The sequence below is a fragment of the Belonocnema kinseyi genome, chromosome 8 (assembly GCF_010883055.1).
Source record: "Belonocnema kinseyi isolate 2016_QV_RU_SX_M_011 chromosome 8, B_treatae_v1, whole genome shotgun sequence".
In the NCBI taxonomy this organism is placed as follows: domain Eukaryota; kingdom Metazoa; phylum Arthropoda; class Insecta; order Hymenoptera; family Cynipidae; genus Belonocnema; species Belonocnema kinseyi.
Window position 1 is genome coordinate 90,346,967 of NC_046664.1, and position 22,613 is coordinate 90,369,579.

The 22,613-nt window shown below is 30.3% G+C and overlaps 1 protein-coding gene across 1 annotated transcript in view; it reads left to right on the forward strand.

Moving 5' to 3' along the window:
- LOC117178800 (pyrokinin-1 receptor-like) overlaps positions 1-22,613 on the forward strand; it is an 86,339-nt gene that overhangs the window by 9,244 nt on the left and 54,482 nt on the right. The window contains exons 2-4 of the mRNA XM_033370279.1: positions 12,894-13,611; positions 13,966-14,386; positions 21,325-21,728. Of these exons, the coding sequence (XP_033226170.1) occupies positions 13,968-14,386; positions 21,325-21,728 (823 nt within the window). The 5' untranslated portion in view covers positions 12,894-13,611; positions 13,966-13,967. The remainder of the gene's footprint in view (positions 1-12,893; positions 13,612-13,965; positions 14,387-21,324; positions 21,729-22,613) is intronic.

Consider the following 22,613-nt stretch of genomic DNA (forward strand, 5'->3'; position numbering starts at 1 on the left):
AAAATAGTACTACACCTAATACTGATCCTTGGGGAACGCCTGTTACTACAGATTTCTCAGTCCATAACTTATAATTAATTTGCACCACGAAGGAGCTATCACAGAGGTAATTGCTTATTATCCTAATCACATATTACGGTAGGTTATAGTCTTTTAGTTTAACAATGAGGCCTTTATGCCAAACGGTGTCGAACGCTTTCTCCATATCAAGGAATAGGGCAGTTGTGCTATGTTTAATATTAAAGTTAGTTCTAATATAATCAGTCAGTATAGCCAGCTGCTGAACTATCCAAGTGCGCCAGTCTAATACCAAATTGTTCTGGAGTTAGCTACTCGTTTGACTTTTTCATTATCATGAATTTTATTTAAGATTACAGGCTCAAAAATTTTACTTAAGGTTGAAAGGAGACTTATAGGTCTGCACCTTTGGGGAGAGGGTTCATCGTTACCCGTCTTTTATATCGGTAAAACATTTGCTCTTTTTCACTCAGCTGAGAAGTAACCTTGTTTTAAGCATCCATTGAATATATTCGTAGTTTGTACCATGGCTTTTTGGGGAGATATTTAAGTATAATATTTCGTATGCTATCTAGACCTGGGGCTCTTTTGGCTTTTTTTTAGAAATAGCTCTTATCATTTCTTTTGGGGTAGCTAGTTCAAATTCTTCTAATTTCAATTCCGTTTGCATAATAATATTATATTGTCCCTCTATTTTATTATTATTTTCAGGTTCCCCAAAATTAGCAGTTAAATAGTAAACTTTTTCAAAGTTATTGACAATTGCTTCAGCTTTGTTTATACAATTGAATAAGACTTTATCTAATGTTTTAAGTGGAGGAATGTGCTGTTTGCTTAGCCCTTTTAGTATTTATTCATTTATTTAAGAAATCGTCGTTGAATGGCCTGCTATGCAGAATAAAATAATAAAATAAGGATAATATAAAAATGTCTTCAGCTAAGATAGTCCATCGTTGACCGCATAGTTGACAGAGGTGTGTAGAGCAAATATAATATGTGTATAGATGTTATTAGGTTTTCAGTATCTTTTACTAAATAATTTGTAGGTAATTATTAGTATATTTCTTTGATTTACAAATAATTTAAAAAATGCTCGATTTTGTACTGAAAAATGATAATGAAAATCTAAATATATTGTCTCATCTCGAGACAATCCTTTAAATGTTTACTTTGATCAAATAAATAAGTAGACGTTTTTTTTTAAATTCAACATATCCCTCAAGACATTTTTAATAATAAAACCTCAAGCACCATTTGTATGGAAAAAAGAAAATATATGTATTGATTTATTTTTGTAGCAGATTAATTCTCAACGGTGAGAAGATTAGAAGATAAAAAATGCGACTGTTCTAAACCAAAATACAGATGATTTAAAAAAAATTTTAATTTATAAAAAATGTAATTATCTGACATTATACCACCTGAAACAAAGTTACCATGTATTTTTTCTTTCTTCGTTAATCAGTTTAAAAACTATATCTCAAAGCTTGAGAAAAAAAATTTCCTTTGATATCTATATATTTATTATTATTTTTTACAGATAAATTTCGTTATGATTTTTTTCCACAAGTTAAACTTCTATGATGTGAGGTTTAAAAGAACAACCCAACCAATTTTACGATATAAGATTTTTGAAATACATAAATTCACAATTTTTCGAAAATTTAATCTCCCATTAGTTCTGTTTTTCACAAATTTACTTTTGTCCTTCCCTAAAACCTTAGAAGAGAAAGAATTGTCTTTCAAAGCTTAAAAAATTATTTTTATTAGAAAAGAAACATTTGGAATAACTTTCAAGATCAATTTTTGATTGTAGAAGATGTAAACTATGGAATTTGCTTAAATTTACTATTTTTTTGTACACACTTTGTATAACACTATTGCTTGACAGTTTGCGCATTAAAGATATGTTATCAAAATAATCGAACAAAATTATCTCCTTTTTTTGCTTTCACTCAAATGAATAATGAGTGAAATAGACTAATGTTATTCACAGTGTATTGTTTTTAAGGCATCTTAAAATAATTATTTAAAGTAGAGAAATGAAAAATTATTATATAAAAGAAAAAAAAAGTACATTTTTTTCACAGAAATAACAAAAATGATTTTATTTGGAAAATATTAAATGGGGGATAACTTTTTCTCAGAAAGGTATTATTTTAAACAGTGATACTTTCGAATATAAAAATGCTTTGAAGGTTAGGATTGATAAAAATCGTAATTTTAAGTATTTAAACAATATCACCTCGTAAAATTTTAGTCATGAAAAAAAGTTATGCTATAATTCTTCTTTTTTCAAAAAAAATTATTTTACAAAAAATTGTGCAGGCTTTAAACATCAATTCCATCTTTATCAGCCTTGAGCTAGTTCTAAAAATAAGTTTATCGTAAGAGATAAGTTTGAATTTTTTATTTGGGAAAACAAAAATACGTGTTCATTTATGTACTAAAAGTAAATATTTAAAGGTTTGGCCCAAATTAAAACAAAATATTTATGTTTTTTATTGTCAACCTAGTGAACATTCTTGAGAAATGTCTAAGACTAGGAGTAGAAAAATTCTCACAATTTTCAGTTAGCAACCTCGAACGTGAAATCGACGGGAGAGCGGAAGGACGTATTCAATTTCGTATTTAACTTTAAAACTTCTAGTTTTCTAGAATTGAAAAATTTTACTGATAAATTTGGAATATTTTGAAAAAGTACAATTTCGGATGGTTAGTTCTGAAAAATGTAATGAACCATAGGTAAGTAAATAAATAAAATCTTCTGTAACTTTCGATCAGCTAAGATGTATTTAATCTATTAGTCAAGTGAGAAAAAATATTATTTTTAGTAAAATTTAATTCATATGAATAAATTTTATGGTTTTGCAAAATTTGAAATATAAAAGTAAAAATATCATCTCCGTATAAAATGTGCTCCCTCCGCATTCCATTTTTCATAATTTAAAACTCGTTTATAAGTTTTATTTCATACAACTTACAAATTCTACTTTTTCAAGTAAATCACTCAAAGAAGTAAATCACAAACAAGTAAATCACTCAAAGAAGTCGACTTCTTGGTACTATACAAAACCCGTCATAGAATTTAAACTAATCATTTTACAAAAACATTTCATTAGACTTTTTTACTTCATTTTTAATGCAAAGTAACTTACATGTAACAAACATTTAAAATGTAGAAAAGTACCACTGAGTAACTAGACTTTTAGGTTGAACTTGGTTGAGACTCACCATATCGTCCTTTCGACCGAGAAATGTGAGGATCGGGAGGGTTAGCGAATGAAAAAACGAGACAAGCTCCATGCGATAAAGGAAACAGGAATCGGAGACAAGTCTCAGTAACGAAATTGAAAAGAAAGTTTTTATGTCCAAGCCAAAGTTCGTAGGTTTCATTATCAGAAAACTATGTTTTCGAGAAAATATTGTGCTGATCAGCCAATGCTGTTGAAACGATTATTACAAAGTTCTTGAAGAATACCTATAGACTGATATGTAGCGACTTGTCTAAGTAAAAATTGAATCATTGCTATAAAATTTTGCGGTTTTTATGTAGCTTGACTGGAATTTGTTGGCAAGCAGGTGTCCAGATACCTACTATCTCTTTTTGGACATGCCTGGCATTATGTTCATTTTACAGCAGTTGATCCACATTGCACCGTGGTTATGCTCTGGGAGTAATCATAGACATCTGATTCTTTAACGACCAGGCTTAATATCTGCAGTGATAAACATACCCTTTTTATTGGCTATTCGCCACTGAAACACATCTTACAATTTCATCTCCAGACAGTGGATCAACGCTTGTGATACAACAATTTGTTTATAATGCTTAACTAGTATGTGATGGTAGCTTTGTCGACCAGAATAAAATAATTTAAAAAAAGATGTAAACATTTATAGATTACTGGTCCAGATGAGATTTATTATGGAGTGACTGAGAGGTCCGTCAGTAGAGGGATTTTGAGATTTTTTTATAATATTTAACATTTAAAATATGCATGAAGGGCTGCTCGAAAATTACGAGACACTGAAGGAGAAGGGGAAAAGGGCTGATTTGTGACGATTTGTAATATAGAAGGGATGGATTGATGCCCACTGTGACATCACATAAGGAAAATATAAATGTGAATAAAAATTTTTCGAAATGCTTGCAAAAATTAAAATTAGTAATTTTATTTTACAAGTAAGGTTTCTGAATACAGACTTCACTCTCTTTCCCCTATTCCCTTCTTTATGCCTTTTTAAAGAATTTACTTTTTCCCCTATTATCAAGAAACTGCCCACTTTAATCCTGTTTTCAAGAATTTTCCCCCTTTCTCCCTTTTTCCTTCTTTCGCTTCAATGCAAACAGAATAATTAATTGAACCCAATAAGAAAATCAAACTATTTTTCGTCGAAAGTTAATTCTTTTAAATATATAGAAAAGTTTACTATTGTATTTTTGGTGCAACTCCTTTTTAAAAATTCATATCATTGCTTTTAATTCCATAATTTTGTTGCGCATTCTTTTTTAAATAGAAAATTACTTTTTAATTACAAATTAAACTATTTCATTTTTGGTTAAAAATGGATCGTTTTTATTTTAAAATTCAACTATTTGTTTGAAAATTTAGGCATTTAGTTGTAAATTCGTTTTTAAGAATTGAAAATAAAAAATTGAAATAATAATTTAAAATCGCTAACAATTCTATTTTTGATTAGAAAATGACGTATTTGTTTAAAATTAAACTATTTAATTGGAAATTAACTTTTTTGTTGACAAGTCATATTTTCAGGATAAAGATTCCACTGTTTTGTATCAAATTAGTCTTTGTAGATTGAAAATTCTTTTATTTTGTAGAAAATTAAACAAGTTGATTGACATTTTCTTCTCTTTTGAATGCTAAAAATGTCTTTATTGAAAATTCATCTCTTTTGGTATACATTTTATTATCTTTTTTGGTTAAAGATGCAAGAAATTGTTAAAAAATTAGTCTGTCCTGATTGACAATTTATCTATATTGCTTAAAATTCGTCTCTTTTGTTTATATTTAACTGTTTTAAATTTCAAATTAAAATATCACAATATAAAAAAGTTTTTTTTGAAAATTCATTGTTTGTTGATGATAAATAAAATATTTTGTTAAAAAATCAATTATTTTGTTTGGGTTATGCCATTTGCTTGAAAGTTGAACTATTTGGTTGGAAAAGAAACTGTTTGTATGATAATTATTTTTTAATTTAACTACATAATGGGTTGAAAATTGATCTTCATAAGTTGAAAATTCCACTATTTGATTGAAAATTAGTCTCCTTTGCTTAAAAGCTTAATGACTTGGTGGTAAGTGCAACTGTTCGATCTCAAATTCATTTTTTAGTTTGTTGTCTTTTCGAGTTTAATAGTTGACTGTTTTACAAAAAATCTACTTCGTAACTTGAAAATTCATGTCTTTGGTTGAAAAGTTATATCTTTCAATAGAAAGATAGAATAGAAAGGTGATGAGCATTATGTGATTATTTGTGTCGAAGAAGAGAAGGGGTGGAAAAAGTGTTCGAAATAGCGTAACGCAGTTTTTGAACGGCCACTTAGAGGTCATCATATTTTAAATTACAAGATCGCGAAAGGTAACCCACTTTGATTATGATATATATTTTTTTTAGGTTCTTATAGCTCGTATGTGACGTCCTGTCAATGAATTTTCAAACATAATATAGCCTTGTCGACAATCTTCCAATTTTAATTACTCTGCCCTACATGAGTTTTGCGAATAAGTTGGCACCCAGTGTTTCCGAATGGATTTTTCGTGCTGAACACGAATCTGGGTTCATAAACTTCCCATTGCGTCACGTTTTTGAGAAAATAGGGGTTACAATCCCTGAAAACGGCGTTTTTAGCCATTTTTGAAAAATTGTAGAGCTGAACCGTGACGTGCTACAAACTTCCCCAATAACAGAAATTAAAGGCTGAAACAAGTCCTTTCAAATGAGCCATATGTCAAATTAATCACATGCGTCCTTAGAGCGTGGAGGTGTGTTTTTTCTAGGGGTGGAGGAAGAAAATGATTACGAATATGCAGTCAGGTTTAAAAAATTCAAAAAGGCGGATCCAATATGGCGGACTATATTTAACATAGAGTTCATTTGAAAGGGCTTGTTTCAGCCTTGTATTTCTGATAGTAGCGCAGTTTGTAGCATGTCATGCTTCAGCTCTACAATTTTTAAAAAATGGCTAAAAACGCCGTTTTTAGGGGTTTCAACCCATATTTTCTCAAAAACGTGACGTGATTGGAAGTTTTTGAATCCAGATTCGTTTTCAGCACGAAAAATCCATTCGGAAACACTGGGTGCTATCTTATTCACATAAAAAAATTGAAATTTGTATGGCAGTACTATTGCTTAAAGGCTCTGCTATTGTAAACTGCAATGAAAATGTAATTGGGGTCCTAAATTATATTTAACTGTTTCGACATTATATTGTTTAGGAAACATTCAATGAAGACCATATTTTGAATTTTACTTATATATTCGCTTCAGGTTAATTTTTTCGAACCCAAATGAAACCTTCCTCGAAAAAAAGACAATATGTCTCATTATAAAAACTACAGATATCTCTGCGTCTTATACGAAATTAGCCCTAAGGTAATATTTTTCACAGTGTTTTTGAAAAACAAAAAATGTTTATTTAAAGTGACAAAATCTTGCGTATCTTTCTTGATTTTCTTTTGAACAATTATTCTCTGCTGTTTATAATAAAAATTTGGTCGTTTTATAGAATTTTGCACTAAAATACGATAAACAAGATCAAGGAGTATTTTCGGCAACTTATCACTTACAATTTTTTTAAGAGGTTTCAATTTTCCCAGAAAATGTATTAAAAAATTTAAATATATAAATTTCTAGTCCGTTTTCTATATACAAAAATGTACTCTTCAAGGTCTTTAAATATATAGACTTACAGAAATATAAAATTTTCTTTCTTCAAAATTGAATGAATTAAAAGTTTCATTTTAATAAACTGACGCTACATTTTGTAATTTTGATGACGAAGTTCTAAAGAGCTTAACTTAAAATCAACTTTGAATGTGTACAATTAAGAAATACTTGAAATTTCAGCTTTTTGTAACACACATGATTTGATATGCTAATCATTTAATTCTAAAGCCTTAAGCCAAAAAATGTATAACAAACGTTTCAGCGAAGAAATAAAGGATTTCATGTGATAATAAATTGTTCTCTTCTTTAGTCCTGAAATTATACTATTCTTATTATACATAAAAATGCTTTTACTCCCCCATAAGAATCATTATAAGATCCTTTTTTTCATTCACACAAACTTCACATTCTTTACTTAGCTCCCTTCTTCCACAACAATTTACATAATGAAATAAGTTACAAGCGGTAGGAAATAAAAACTCGGAGATGGTATTTTTTAAGAATATATTCTTTAAATTTTTATTAAGTAGCTCTACTGTACTAAATAGCGATGAAAGAAATAAAGGGTGGCTTAGTGTCGTGAATTTAAATCACATTGACCTGACTTAAGTGGAGAAGCAGTAGATTTAAAATATTAATTTTTTTAATTTTGTAATATATAAATCCTTTTTTAAGTCTTCTAATTGCCGTTTAAAGCAAAATTAGCATTTACCATTAAACCGAGTAAATAATCTTCTAATTAGGGGCGATCCATAAATTATGTAACAGCTTTTAAAGGAGAGGGGATAATTCGATACTGTTGCGTGATATTTTTTACAGATCAACCCTACACGAAATCTATGTGTCCAAAATATTGAAGTGTAACGCAGAATTCAAACTTTTCCTATATTCTCCTCTTTATCACCTTTTTAAAGAATTCCACTTTCTTCCCATATTTGGAAGAAAATTGACCCTTTTCCTCGTTTTTTCACTTAAATGAAAAATGCACTTGGGGAACTTCAAAAAAATCAAATACCTTTGGTTAAAAGTTATTTCTGTTTGTTCGAAAAGTCTACTATTATATTTTTGGTTCAGAATACATTTCCCTTGTTTGAAAATTCAATTATTTGGTTGAAAATGTAACTATTTTGTTAAAAAGTCACATTTTTTGTCACAAATTTAACTGTTTTTATGAGTATTAGTCTTTTTGTATAGAAAATTCGTTTTTTACATAGAAAGGTTATCTTTTTTGGTAGAAAATTCATCTTTCTTATTTAAAAATCAACTTTTTTGTTGCAATTCAACTGTCTTCTAAAAAAGTCGCCTTTTTAGCTTAAGGAATAAATTCTTTAGGGAAAAATACAACTGTTTTCGTTGATAATTACTTTTGCTGAAAATTCGTCTTTCAGATTCGTCTATTTAGTTAAAAATTTAACCATTTTGTTAAAAAATCAATAATATTGTTGAAAATTTAATTGTCTTTTTGAAAATTCATATTTTCAGATAGAAGATTCTTTCTTTAATGTTTGAAAATTTATGTTTTTTGGTAGAAAACTCATCTTTCTTGTTTCAAAATTCATCTTTTTGGTTGAAAATGAAGTTTTTGTTAAAAGTTCAACTGCTTCCTAGAAAATTCATTTTTTTGGCTTGAAAACTCACCTATTAGTTTGAAAATGCAATTATTTTTATCAAACTTTAATCTATTTTTTTGAATTCAAGCATTTGGCTGAAAATTAATTTTTCTAGATGAATTGGTTAGTTAAAATTATAACTATTTTCTACAAAGCTCGTCCCTTTTACTCGAAAGTTTAATTATTTAAAAATTAACTTTTTTCTTGAGAGTTCGTTTTTTCTCGGGCTTAAAAGTCAAGTGTTTTCTAAAATATTCGACTTTCTAACTTCAAAACTCAATGATTTTGTAGAAAATGCAATACATTTCGACTTGAAATCTTATGAATTTCAGGGATTTAAAGAATTTATTCTCCTATTTTGTTTTTATTTTTGTGAAAAATCACTCTATTTTTTTTTGTATTGAGGGAATTTTGATCTATGAAGTCTGTATTTTGTTAAAGTTTAGTAATAAAATTAAAGATTTTGATAGAATTTTGAAGACTTCAATATCAATATACATAGATTATTATTTGATTTTTAAATTTTCATTAGAGAAGGTGTTAGATTTGTGTAAAACTTAACCCCCCCCCCCCAGTTTTTATCAAATGTCCACGTTTTGAGACCCCCTGAATCCGAAAAACAGGTTTTTACGAATGTGTCTGTCTGTATGTCTGTATGTCTGCATGTATGTCTGTCTGTATACTTTTCAAAATTAATCTATAAGATTGCCCTTTGCATCCTCGTTTAGTGTCCTAAACTAAAGGTCAAGTTCGTTAGCCAGCCATTTTAAATGAAAATTCAAAAAGTGGGCACATTTTAAATATTTTTAAGACCACTTTTTTAAAAATTCAAAAATTCTATATACGGATATTCATAGAATTTAAAAACTTTAACAGTTTATCCGAATGATTTTTTTTGAAAAATCAAAAATTACTAGAGTTATAGCATTTTCAAAATCAAGAAAAACAAACTAAAATGAATGATTTAAGCCAAACAACGCATGATACGAAAAAAAGTCTACGGAAGAAAAACGTTGCTTTTTGAAAGCCCTACAAGATTATGATAACAACATTTTTAATTTGGTCCAAAAGTTGAACACTCCAAATTTGTTCGTACCAAAAATAATGAAAAATCCAAAAATTCCATTTTTTGGTCAAACTATGCAAGATACGAAAAAAATGAAAAAAACTCAAATTGCGCGCTCTGGAAAGAACTACAAATTAAGAATGAATCACTTTTCGATATAAGCTACGAGAAAAAATGAGACAAAACTTGTTCATCCAAAAAAGAGCTATAATTTTTGATAAGACAGTTTTTGCTTTAGCCGTAAAAAATAACATTCTAAATAAAAATATTAAATTTGTTTGAAAAAACGACATACGGTATGAACTTAAATTACCAGACAAAAGTTGTTTGCCTAAAAAGATCAATAAATTTATTATTAATTATTTTTCGATAGGACGAGTAGATTTTATTTTAATCGTAAAACATAAGATTAAAAATTAAAAAATTAACTTATTGGAAAAAGCACAGAAAAGACGAAAGACGACATAGGCTCCTATATCGGACCCTATATAGGTTCCTGTATTATACCCTGTGCAGATGCGCAGTATTTTTTGTTTAATCGTAAATAACAACATTAAAAATAAAAAAATTATAAAAACAAGGAAATAAGAATTAGTATTATTCAATTTTTATGCATATTATTAATTGTAATGATATACATTTATTGAAATGGCACATCTTTGAGATCAGCTTAGAATACAATTTAAAGCAAAATAAGAAACAAATACAAAAATTATCATGTTAAATACAATTTGTTTTTTATTTTGCAATTTTTTAATAAGTAATCCCTAGCAGAGTTACATAAAAAATGTATTATAATTGATATAAAAGTATTGTGTTTAATGTAGAAAAGTTGAAAGGTTGGACAAAATCGAGTGCGAAGCATGAGAAACGTGATGAGAATGTGTGCGATAAAGCCAAAAGAGCTTTAACAAAAGAGAGTTCAAAAACACAAAATTACATTGTTGGTCCGTTCACATTGGATTTTAAAAGGTCTGTGCCCGAATGCGAAAGAAATGCAAAGACTAAGCGCGGAGTGCGATTGCCCTCAGTCTCGTGCCGTAGATGCGCTCAAACTCTCAAGCTAAGCTTTTTTAAATAAAGAGAATTCACAATCACAAAATTACAGTGGTGGATGTTTTGAGTCTTAATTTTAAAATGTTTGCGCATAATACATAATCGAGCGCGAAGCGCGCGATATATACAACATCGAGCGCGAAGCGCGAGAACTAACAGTCGCGCGCCATGGGCGCGTTCAAACTTGCAAGCGAAGGTAGCCGCGCGCGCAGCGCGGGATGAGAATAAGCCCGCGTAGCGGGCAGATTTTTTTCAATTGTTCTATACAAAATATTTATACAACAAAACTTCTTTCACTTGTTTTGAAATGACTAATTCATCATTTTTCAAGATTATCGGAACTTGCACTATTTACTAATATACGTCCCTTGGCGATCTACTATTCTAGATTTGACGGCAGATTAAAAAAAAGTAAAATATTTAAATCCTTTAGTACTAAGTTTCATAACAGTGGCAAAATGTGTGTTACGTATGTCTTTTATGGATAGCCTCTTAGCCAATTCATAACTATGAAGCTCTAAAGTATCATAATACACGAATTTATTGGAGTTTAGTATTTTAAATGTAATATGAACTTATGAATACTGAATTTGGAATTGGTCGCATTTACTATAGCAAGTTTATTGAACACCTTGTGTGTTTAAAATATTTAAATGTCATTCCAAAAAGATTATATATTTTTGGAAGCAAAGTGATTTACAACCTATACAATCTACAGAAGCTATTCATGTCTTTTATTTTGTTTCTCTTCATTAAATATTGAAATTTATACTCCGCGAATTCAGTCCTTAATGAAATCAAAAATCGTTACTGTCATAACTTGAAAAACGAATAAGACACAAGTGAAAGTCGAGCGATTCTACAAAGTTTATGTGAGAGGGATTAGGAACAAATTCCAAATGCATGACAATATTTAGTCGTCTAGACTGGTTAAAAAAATTTAAGGAAAAAAGATATTAACATTTTTTTTCTGTTCTATGTGCATTTGTCCGAAATCTAAGACCATTTCTTTATTCTTTCGTGCTAAAAATATATTATTACTCTAAAGTATGTAAAGAAAAGAATATATTAGTCAAATTATGCGTCACGCGCATATGCAAATTCAAATTTCAAGTTTCCAAATTTTTCGAATTCCCCCTCCCATATTTTCCCTTCCCTACACCCTCTCGAATAATTCCCCTCCCCCATCACTTCCCCTATTACCCCTTCCTTACTCGCCCTATACTCCCCCACCTTCCACTATTTCTCCCTCCCCTACTTCCCTCCCAGGAAAAAGTACAATACTTATTGTGTTTTTCCCTCATTTAAAAATTAATCTGATCCAAATTAAATTTTCGATTTTTTTGCATTGTGTGTTAAAAATAAATAACGTGGAAGGAAATATAAATCTGATTATATTTAGAAGTCACACATGGCAAGTTTGTCTATTTTTACAAAAAATGAGTATTTGTCGAAAACAGTAAAGATCATAACGCAAAATGATGTTGAATATAAAAGATGCGACTTACTAAAAATAGTATTTTTTTCTAAGTTTTTTTTTATATTTGTGCATACCTTAGGAGAAATGCGAGGGAAATTGTAAAAAAGAAGCACGGACTATCAGTCTCATTTACTCAAAGGTCTGTAACTTTCATTTAAATTATTTTTAACTTTAAAGAAAAAATCATATAAACATGTAAAATTACTGTTTTCTTTAATGTGGTTATGATGAATGCTTCTTCATAAAAATTTATTAGCAGATATCTCCTTAAGTATGCATATTTATTTTTTCTAAACTCTTATTATTTACCCCGAAGAGACACAAAAATCGAAAATGGAAGTTGCAGTTCGAAATTCCTATTTTGTTATCACTCTTAGCATAATACTTCTAAGTGTTTATAAAAAATATCTATTTGTCTGCAAAAACATTGACATTTTTAAGTTACTAAAAAAGAAAAAATTCAAATTTTCAGAGTTTTGCCCAATAATTTAAAACATCGCAATAAGTTTTCCCATTTTTTCGAGTTGGAGAGGTCCAAATAACATCAAACCGGGAATGAAAAACATTCTCTATTTGACTCAACAGTATGTTAATCCGCAAATGCCAAAATCTAAAACGAACCCTGGCGCCAGACTCCAATTCGAAGAAGGATCTTGCCTTTTCCCTGAACTCATCCTCCCGATTGCTCTCTGCAGACTCTCGAATTGCTCGATATTTCCAAAACTCATTTCCTCTCTCTTTCTTTCAGGAATTCTAATCGCGACATTCAGGCAGAAGCCGGAAAGGTGGCACGCGACGAACGAGAAGTGAAAAAGTGGGAGATGCTGTTCCGCTCTTCTGGGATGCTGAGCCTCTTTCAAATTCACGCCTTGCCTCGCTCCCAGTGTAGCTGACTGGGAGACCGACGATCCTTTCCTGAATTAAAGGCTCGAATCTTCATTCCTGATTCTTGAGTCAACGACGTCGCATTATAGAACTCGCGTTATCTTTTCCAAAAAAAGGAACAATTGAAAAGAAAGAGATTTAACGAATTAAAAAAAAAAAGAAAATGTGACTGCGCTTTTAAAAAAAGAAGAACCTTTTTGTGAGCAGAAATCACTAAGCAAGAACCACTGGTTTTTAAATTACCAATGCTCTAGTGAAAAAAGTAATTTCTTGAAATAAACTTTATTAATAGAGTCGAAAAGAGTAGGGCGACGCTAATAACGCTCTCATAGTTTTTCCTTCCTCGATCACAATGTTTACAAACGCCACTAAATCTGCATGTGGCTGGCCGCAACTATCCAGTTGTGTTCTTGGATTCGAGATCGCTCTGAATGAAGGTGAAACTGTAGTATTGAAGTTAAATTTTTAGAAAAAAGTGTACCAGCCTGTAATTACGAATATTCCAAAAAAAGCTCTCGAGGTGTTTGATTTCTGTGGAAAGTGAAAGTGTACTTTTTATTCATTGAGGTGCTGGTTAAGAGGTACGAAACATTGACGTTGGTATACACTTCTCTTTAATCGATGCGTTTATGTTCGGAATGCCCTGCACGTGTTCATTCAATTCCTCTCAGTTAAACGTTACTAATTGAATCAAGGGCAAGTGTAAAATTCATTCTGCTGATTCCGATTTATGCTGATTCATCACATGGTAGAAAAATTGGAAGGAAAGTCTTTAAGCATAATCTTCATTATGAGAACATTTTTAAATTTTTTTCTATTACAGTCAGTCTGACATTTTATAGACATTATTGAGTAGTAGTGGTATTGAATTATAGAGTTTGATCTTAATGGAAGTTAATTTAAGTATTATTTGAGACTGAAGATATATTTTTCAGTCATGATGAATGACACTTTCTCCAGTTTGGCTACTCTTGAATTGAATAATTTGAGTTCAGAGCGAGAATTTTTTAAAAGTGTGGGTGATGTAGAAGAAGCACGTAGAGACTCGATATACGTTGTGTTACCAATTACGATAATCTACATAACCATCTTCTTCACGGGCTTCATTGGAAATGTGTCGACGTGTGTCGTAATCTCGAGGAACAAGTCCATGCACACCGCAACCAATTACTACCTCTTCAGTCTCGCCATTTCGGACTTGTTGCTGCTGACTTCTGGCCTGCCACCAGAAACGTACTATATTTGGAATCACTACCCCTATCCTTTCGGGGAAATTTTCTGCGTGGTTCAGAGCTTCGCCGCTGAGATTTCGGCTAATGCTACAGTTCTCACTATCACGGCCTTCACTGTTGAAAGGTTAGTCCAATGAATATCCTATTTCAAAAATTTCCAGGGACATATCGAAAAGCAAGTGTTTTCTTCTCTAACACATTTCATTTCAAATCAGACAGAGAGATCCAGCATAGGGTTTCTGAATGATTTGCATTTGAATATTATTATTTAATGGTAAAAATACAGGAATATGTACGCACATCTTTATCCATTTTTTTAAATTTTGAAATTTTTTACTTTTCTTGAAATTTTGCCTGATTTGAAATGATGTAGCAATTCTGACTTATTCAAATTTAGAAATTTTGCTTCGAGTTTCAAGAGAATGCAAACATTGCTATTTTTTGTTCGAAAGATCACCAATAAAAATACATAAAAAAAATATATGTTTTCTCACGTTTCTGAAAAATCCTGCCACTTTTTTCCAATTTTTGGCGTAAGAAATTTTAGTAGTTCAGATAAAAAGAAAAAAATTTGAACCAGTTTGAGCTCAATTTGTGCTCTTGAAGGAGGTTTTTTGAATGGTTATGTAGGTAGATAGGTATACCTTGACCTTTTTTCAATTATAAATTATTTTAACACTATCTAACTCAGGTTTGAAAAATGTAAAGAACGAACTAAGAACTTTTTCATCTTAGCACTAAAGATTTTGTAAATTATTTCCAAAAGTTCTTTTTGGCTTGAATGACCAAAGACTATTCAAATCTAATGCAGTAAATCTATCCATTCCCAATTTTTTTAAACTAACGAATTCTACACCCTTCTTTCATTTCTATCAAATAGAAATAGAAATTCTTTGTAAACATTCGTAGTATTGTGTTGAAATAAAATGAAGACACACAATAAAATTCTCTTTGATGCAACTTTCGTACAAAGAGCTCTCTTAATCTGAATCAGTGGCATTTCACTGCAAATTATTCACTTGCTTCTGGCAATTTAGCACAATTTAAAATAAGATTTAAAATGATATTTTTCTTGAAAAATACTGAGAATAAAGTCAACACTCTTTAATAAATTAATGTTTCTAAAATAGCATCAAGATTTACACCAAAATATTTGGAGTTTTCAGAACAAAAATATATTTATACCCCTAAAGTTTCCCAAAGAATAGCACGGGCAAACAAATGCTTTTGTAAATTCTGTCCAAAATGTAGAAAATCTACAATAAAGTATAGGCAATACTTTCCTAATCTCATGAAAACTCTTCAAGGGACACAAGTCGATAAATAATTTTTTATTTTAACCCCACCCCCTGATACATTTTTATGGTATTTTATGAATGATGTGGTCTATTTAATGAACTCGAAGCGCGTATAATTTTTTCTAATTACTTTTTGATTGTTTGAACAACTTATTTTTGTTTAAATGTAACTTTTAAACGGAAAAAGCTAGAAACCTACTGCTAATTGGTGAAATAATATTTATTAGTTAAAAATAATAATATATTAAAATAGCGCAAAGTAATGCTATTTTCTGAATACTATATGAAAATTGATTTTTGAACGTTTTCGTTATTTTTAATTGCTCTAATTTATCCAAAAACTTAAAGTGAGATTTATTTGTGATCATAAAAGATAAGCATCTTTTTTAGAAAGTATAAATTCTTATAACAATTAGTTGTGGGTTAAAGGATCTAAGAATTGGAAGAAAGTAATGGAAGGGATCGAAAAAATAAGGAAAAAAACTTTTCTGTAGCTTTTTTATGTCAAAAGTTGCATTTAAACCATTATAAATGTTTAAACAATAAATAGACAAATAAAGTAAAAAATTTGACTCTTTACAAACATAAATTAGGTCTATATATTTATTAAGAAAATACCATTAATTCGCGAAAATACAAGATAATTATTTTTATAAAAAATATAAATAATTAAAACAATAAAATGTAAATTAAAGAGGTAATATTTAGGCTAAACTTCTGAACTTTTTAAGAAACTGACAAGAAAGTATGCTTTTCTAGCTCGTTCCGTTAATGAGTTAGATTTAAACAAAAATAAATTGTTTCAAGCATGAAAAAACAATAGAAATTAAAATATACTCTTTCCAGGTTCATTAAATAGGCCCATGACATTCACAAAATATACCTATTCTGTTATATTCTATGGAAATACAATTGGTTAAACAATTAAAATTTACAATTTCATAAAAGTTTGTAATTTATTTATTCATCAGGATCTATGATAAAAATGCAATAGTTAAGGGCAATATTCCGCAAAATCCTTATTTCTCTTGCACAGGGAAGTTTTTGGGGCACCATGAAAGGGGCTAAAGGGAATTTAAGTTAAAAAATAGCGATAAACTCGCATTTCAGTCTAGACGCGGCTGTTAAAAAAATCAAACCTTTTTAAAGAATTCTTGTTTGTACTCTAAAAGTTAAGGTTTTTAAATATAGCAATTTTGATCGTAATTTAATCTGATTAAATTAAATGTAATTAATCGTAATTTAATGTTTCAATGTTAAATATTTAATAATATTGAAAAAATGGGTTAAAATTTCTTAAAAAAGAAACTTGCTGTAATTTGATTAAAAACAATTCATTAGCCTTTAAAATCCTGTTAATAAAAGTTTTCTGCTTTCCTATCTTTTTATAATGAAGAAAATTATGACTAGCAAATTCAGAACCCCTGATATATTTTCAATTTTTCTTTTTCTAATTTAAATACCTTTTGTTTTTAAAGCAATAAAGCTGGTCTCGAGTGCTTTGCATTCAACCTGTTTTTTGTGGTAGTTCAAATAAATAGCAATCATTATTTCATTGTATAATAAAATAAGAACTTCGTACTTTCTGGCGTGCTGCTGATGTTGTGCTATTTATCAAGTTTAATTTATGACTGAGAAGGCTGAAATTCTTTTTCTAAAGTTTTTTTAAACAATAAGCGTCTGAGAATTCGAAGTTCAGATGATCATCGAGAATGCAGCCTTGTTTATTTTGGCTAAACTAAGAACTTTCAATTAGAACTGGGTCATGTCATGGAATATAAAAAAATACAATAAAAAATTCTACTGAGAATGCCATTTGTTATCAGAAACTCCGGAAGAAGGAAAGAAGTGGGATCAGTAAGTTAAAGCATCTTTCGGACAAATAAAGATAAAAACCAGTTTTGTGCTTTGAACCTAAAGCATGTCGTCCAAGATTTCCTACTTTCCCTTTTAACTGCAACTGAAATACGATTTGTTGATAAAAAGACCGCGATCGCAATTAAGTCTGCATGGATTTTTAAAGCGACGGTTTTTATTTTAAACTTATGTATGGTATTCTATGATCCCGTTTCATTTAAATTTTCAGAAAAATTCCATTTGCTTTCTAGATTTATAGCACTTATCTAATGCATTATTATGCACTTGATAAATTTTATCGAAACTGCAAAATCCACCTCCTCATCTCGTATTTCATCCATTTAATTTTATCTCCTTTTTTCAGCGTATGCTTAACATGCATCTAAATTGCATGTATATCTAAAACAAATGCAGGTATGCCCTTCTGTCGCATCAAGATATTAAAAAAGCATACATATATACTTATACATGTTTAAACAGAAAAAAACGTAGACTATCTTACTGAACTTTTTGATTAAATTATGAAAACTGATTTCATGTGAAGGCATAATGTAATCAAAAAAGAGCAAAATAAACGTAATTTTATCTAGAGAAATTCAAAAAATATGTGTACTTTCATCAATTTTATCACGAAAAAAAATGGGTAGGAAGCTCTGCCAGACTCCGTCTAGAGGGACTTTAATCTGGAGGAATATCTATGTCATAAGTACGAAGCTGTTACATCATTATTCCCTATTTAAAAATATCATTCTGTTTTGATACAAAAATCAACTAGTAAATAAATAAAATGGAAAGTGTAATGAATTGTGTTTTCACAACTAACAAACAAATATTTTGAATCGGTTTGACTCTTGTCATTCCCCATTCAGAGGCATTTCTGCGTTTACGCGATCCATCTTCCAGATGTCGCGAGAACGGAACATTAATTAAGTCGCAAACATCTGAGAATATTAAAGAATTACATGGGCAGAACTATATGTATATGTCTCCCCAGACTCTGATAAATCTTATAAGTCAAAACATAATGTTATGTGCTATTTTAAATTATTTTCTACCGCCAAATTACCCAAAAGGGCAAAGTCAAATCACGGTTCTTCATAAATTTCGGTTCTAAAATGGTTTCTAAATTCACTTTTTCGCTTATAATTAGCGTCACTTCTCGTCTTGCACAAAGATTGCTTCATAATCAAATTAATCAATTGGTTTTTCTGATTTCTGAAATAGTAAAAATTCGATATTCAGATTCTTTAAGATATAATATAAATCGTATATTTACAAATGTGTTCAAATTAAATGTAGATTGATATTCTATTCCATAAAAAATTATATTTTTTTAAATATCTAATCTTACAGTTATTTTCAATTCATCTCCCTAAAATTCAATACATGAGAGTGAAACCTGGATAAGTATCAGAAATGAAATTTTACAGGAAGAAAAAAAATTTTTTTACAACATATGTATATAGGTTTCCAAATATCAATTTTTGTTAAAATTACAGAAGCTGTATTTCCCAAGAACATTATAAATTGAAGATGTGAAATCATTATAGAACATTATTTTTTCGGTGTGGAAGGGGGGTGGGGGCTTATCCAATTTTCCATGTCATAAATTTTAAAAGTCTGTGTTTTATACAACTTTGCGAAACTTATTTCTATACCATATGATACAAAATCTGTTACAAAATAATAGAAGTATGTGGCCATTATTTACAATGTTTTAGAAAGGTGTAAACCTTTTTTTTAAATTTATATGTTTTTCTGTGTTTCCGGCTACAAATTTCAGCCTGATATGGATCCAGGAAGTTCAAAGAAAACGCTATACTATCTTCCCACAACCCCCACCCGGTCGATTTCCGAAGGTTTCTGCCCTCGTCCCAATACCTTTCGTTTACACTAGGCGTACCAAATATATCATCCTCGAGGAATTTTTTTATGCATAAACTTCCGAATACACCAAAAGTAAATGACAGTTCTTATTTCTAGAGGAAGTTATGTTCCAAATGAAGAATTCCCGTACACCACTGATTTTTCTCAGGACCCGTCAATGCACAGCAACTTTCGAGTACATAAGGTCTAAAAAATACACCTTTCTCGTGAAAATTGAGTTCTGAAGGAAGATTTGCCGCAACTCACCTATTTTTCTTAAGACCCTTCATTGTACAACAACTTTCGAGTACACCAGATGTAAAAAGTATATCTTCCCCGGGGAAGTTAAGTTATAAATAGGGATTGACCACATCCCTACGGTTATTCAGACGACCTGTCATTTCATGAAATCTTCCAAGCGCACCAGCTGAACAAAATACGATAAATGTGCATGAAAGTTGTTGCATAATGGCATGTAATGGGAAGTACGGTCAGTCTTTATTTAGAACATAACTTTCTAGAGGAAGATTTATTTTTTATATATAATGCAAACAGTGTAATTTCCACAGGAACTCAAGGGAATTTCCAACCGGATTTTCCGTAGAATTATCAATAGAGTACTTTCCGGGGAATTTTTCCGTGTAGGAGAGAAGAAAAAAAAGGCCTTTATCCAGTTGTCATTCTCATAATTTCATAATTAATTTTTTCGAATAAAAGCAGAAATGATTTCTACATACCTCTGATATGTATCGATAAATAGTGTTCTTAATTGCTTGAAATTATTGGAAGCAAAGTTTCGCAACATTGGTCCATATCCAGTCGTCATCATTATCCCTTCAATTATGATTGATACGATTACATAAACTAGGGAAGGCCGAAAAACTAAAATTTCGGAAACCGAATCAAAGTATAAAATTTTTTTTAATCGGTTAATGTCATATAGGCCCATAAATTATGGTAAATTTAGTTTGATTACAGTTTTTATTATGAGCTATAATTTACAATTAAAATCTGAACACAAAATTTAATTAGAACTTATATTTTTTGTGAAGTGAAAAAAATTTTTTTTTTATTTCATTAGGTGCCCATTTTTTTAAAGAATTGAAATGTAGTGCTTGACATTTCTTTAGCTCGAATTGAAGAAACATGTTAGTATTTAGTTATTAACCATATTTTTTCTTTTTATTGGTCTTTCAGGTATGAGGATCGTACAAAAAAGTAAGAATTCATCATTTTGACACGACAAAAAAAGTGTTAACGTGATTTAAAAATAATGTCATGCTTCTTCGATTACAGTTGAACGATTTTTAAACATTACATTATCAGAAACTGAACATTCAAAAAAGTCAAAAATATAATACCTATCCCAATTCCGTCTTTATTTCACGTACGTTTGAAATTTACAACTGATTTAACAGTTTACCTTATAATTACTATACTCAAATATATTTGAGTTTTATTTAATTGATTTGTTTTCTGTCTAAACTACATATTTTCCCATGTAAGCTAATGTCTAAAATATTCCAGTAATCGTCACTCGTGATGGTCATCATAATCCGGAAATTATTCTAGTAGAGAATTACCAAAGATTTTTATAATAGTGTAGTGATTCTTACCAGAAACCCGAAGCTTTCGTTCCATTTCGTTATGTCAGTTTAAAATATCATTTTAATTCAATCATTAATATAATTTCAGATACATTATCTAATTTACTAATAAATCTAGAGATAGCAGTTCAAAGTTTATTGAAAAATAATTTTTTCTATCACTTTCAGGCAGTCCCTGATTCTTGCTATAAACTGTATCATTTTTGTGTATGGTCTGATTTTAATGTAAAGAAACTTGCTATTTCAACACGACTTACCTAAAGCATACAAATAAAACATTCGAAAGGGCAAAGAAAGGGGGCCAAGAAAATAATCATTTTTTAGGCTCCTCAATTCTTTTTCCCGTTCGAACTATAGGATGTCCGCTGTCAAGCCAAGTGGCAGCTTACCTTAGTAAGATTCAAGTTTCCAAACACAAGCAATTCTTCTTGCAGATACGTGGCCATTTGTCATCCCTTCATCTCGCACACAATGTCCAAGCTCTCCCGAGCTGTTAAATTTGTTATCGGCATATGGATCCTGGCCCTATTCTTGGCGATACCTCAAGCCGTTCAATATGGAATCGTTTACAATATCAATGTAAATGGTACAGTAGTTGACGAAATGACCAGTTGTACAGTAAAAAGGAAGTTGCTTGAACACGCTTTCGAGATTTCAACTATGTTACTATTCGTCGTGCCAATGACGATCATCATCGTCCTCTACATTCTCATAGGGGTCAAGCTTCGGAGGTCGAGGTTGATCTCGTCCGTTAAGAGGACACCAATCGTCGGGAGTCTCAGTCATTGCGGCAGTGGCAGAAAGAGCAACTCACAGAGAAATGTCATTCGAATGCTTGGTGAGTACATAAATTAATTCGTATTCAAATTATATATTTACAAAAAAATGTTTCTCAGACTTCAGATGGTTATAGCCCAAAATGTTGGAAGCATTTTTTAAGTCCAATTTTTGTACAAAACTGAATATTCTGCAAGGGACTATCCGGGTTTATACCATCAGTTAAGGAAGAATACTATTGTTTTTTTTTAACCTTTTCTCGGATGCACTCGTCCTTTACCGCTGAGGTCCTCAGGAGCCGTTCATAAATTACGTTACCAATTTGTGAGGAGGGAGCGGATCGCTTCCAAAATTATGGTTGATAACAGAGGGAGGGGAGCGATCAGTGTGAATTACGTTATGAACAATGATAACCTATTCCCCTCTTTTCCCTTATTTTTAATTTTTTTTTTCCTCCTGTTTTATAAATTTCCCTTTTTCTAATTTTTCCCTAAAATGCGAACTGAATTAGTAACTCTTTTGTTAAAATATTATCTTTTTTGGTCGAGCATTTAATTACTTGTTTGTAATTTGAACTACTTTGTTAAAAATGCATTGTTTGTTTTTGTTGAAGATCCGCCTTTTTAGCTGAAAATTAAACTATTTTCCTAAAAATTCGTTTCATTTTTGGTTCAAAATTTATCTATTTAGTCAGCCCGAGTAAAAATGCTTCGACTCTAGTTCGACTTCAATTGCCCCAATCAAAACATGCTGAAGTCAAAAATTTCGACTTGAGCATGTCTCAGCATGTCTTGGAGATAAGTTTCTATATCTTGAAGAGAAACATTTATATCTTGAGTCAAATTTTTATGATCCCAACATGAGCGGTTTATAACTTCGAGTGTATACCTGTCCTAACAAAAAGACTCATTCTGACTGTCATAAAAGCTTTTTTTTAAATGATTAA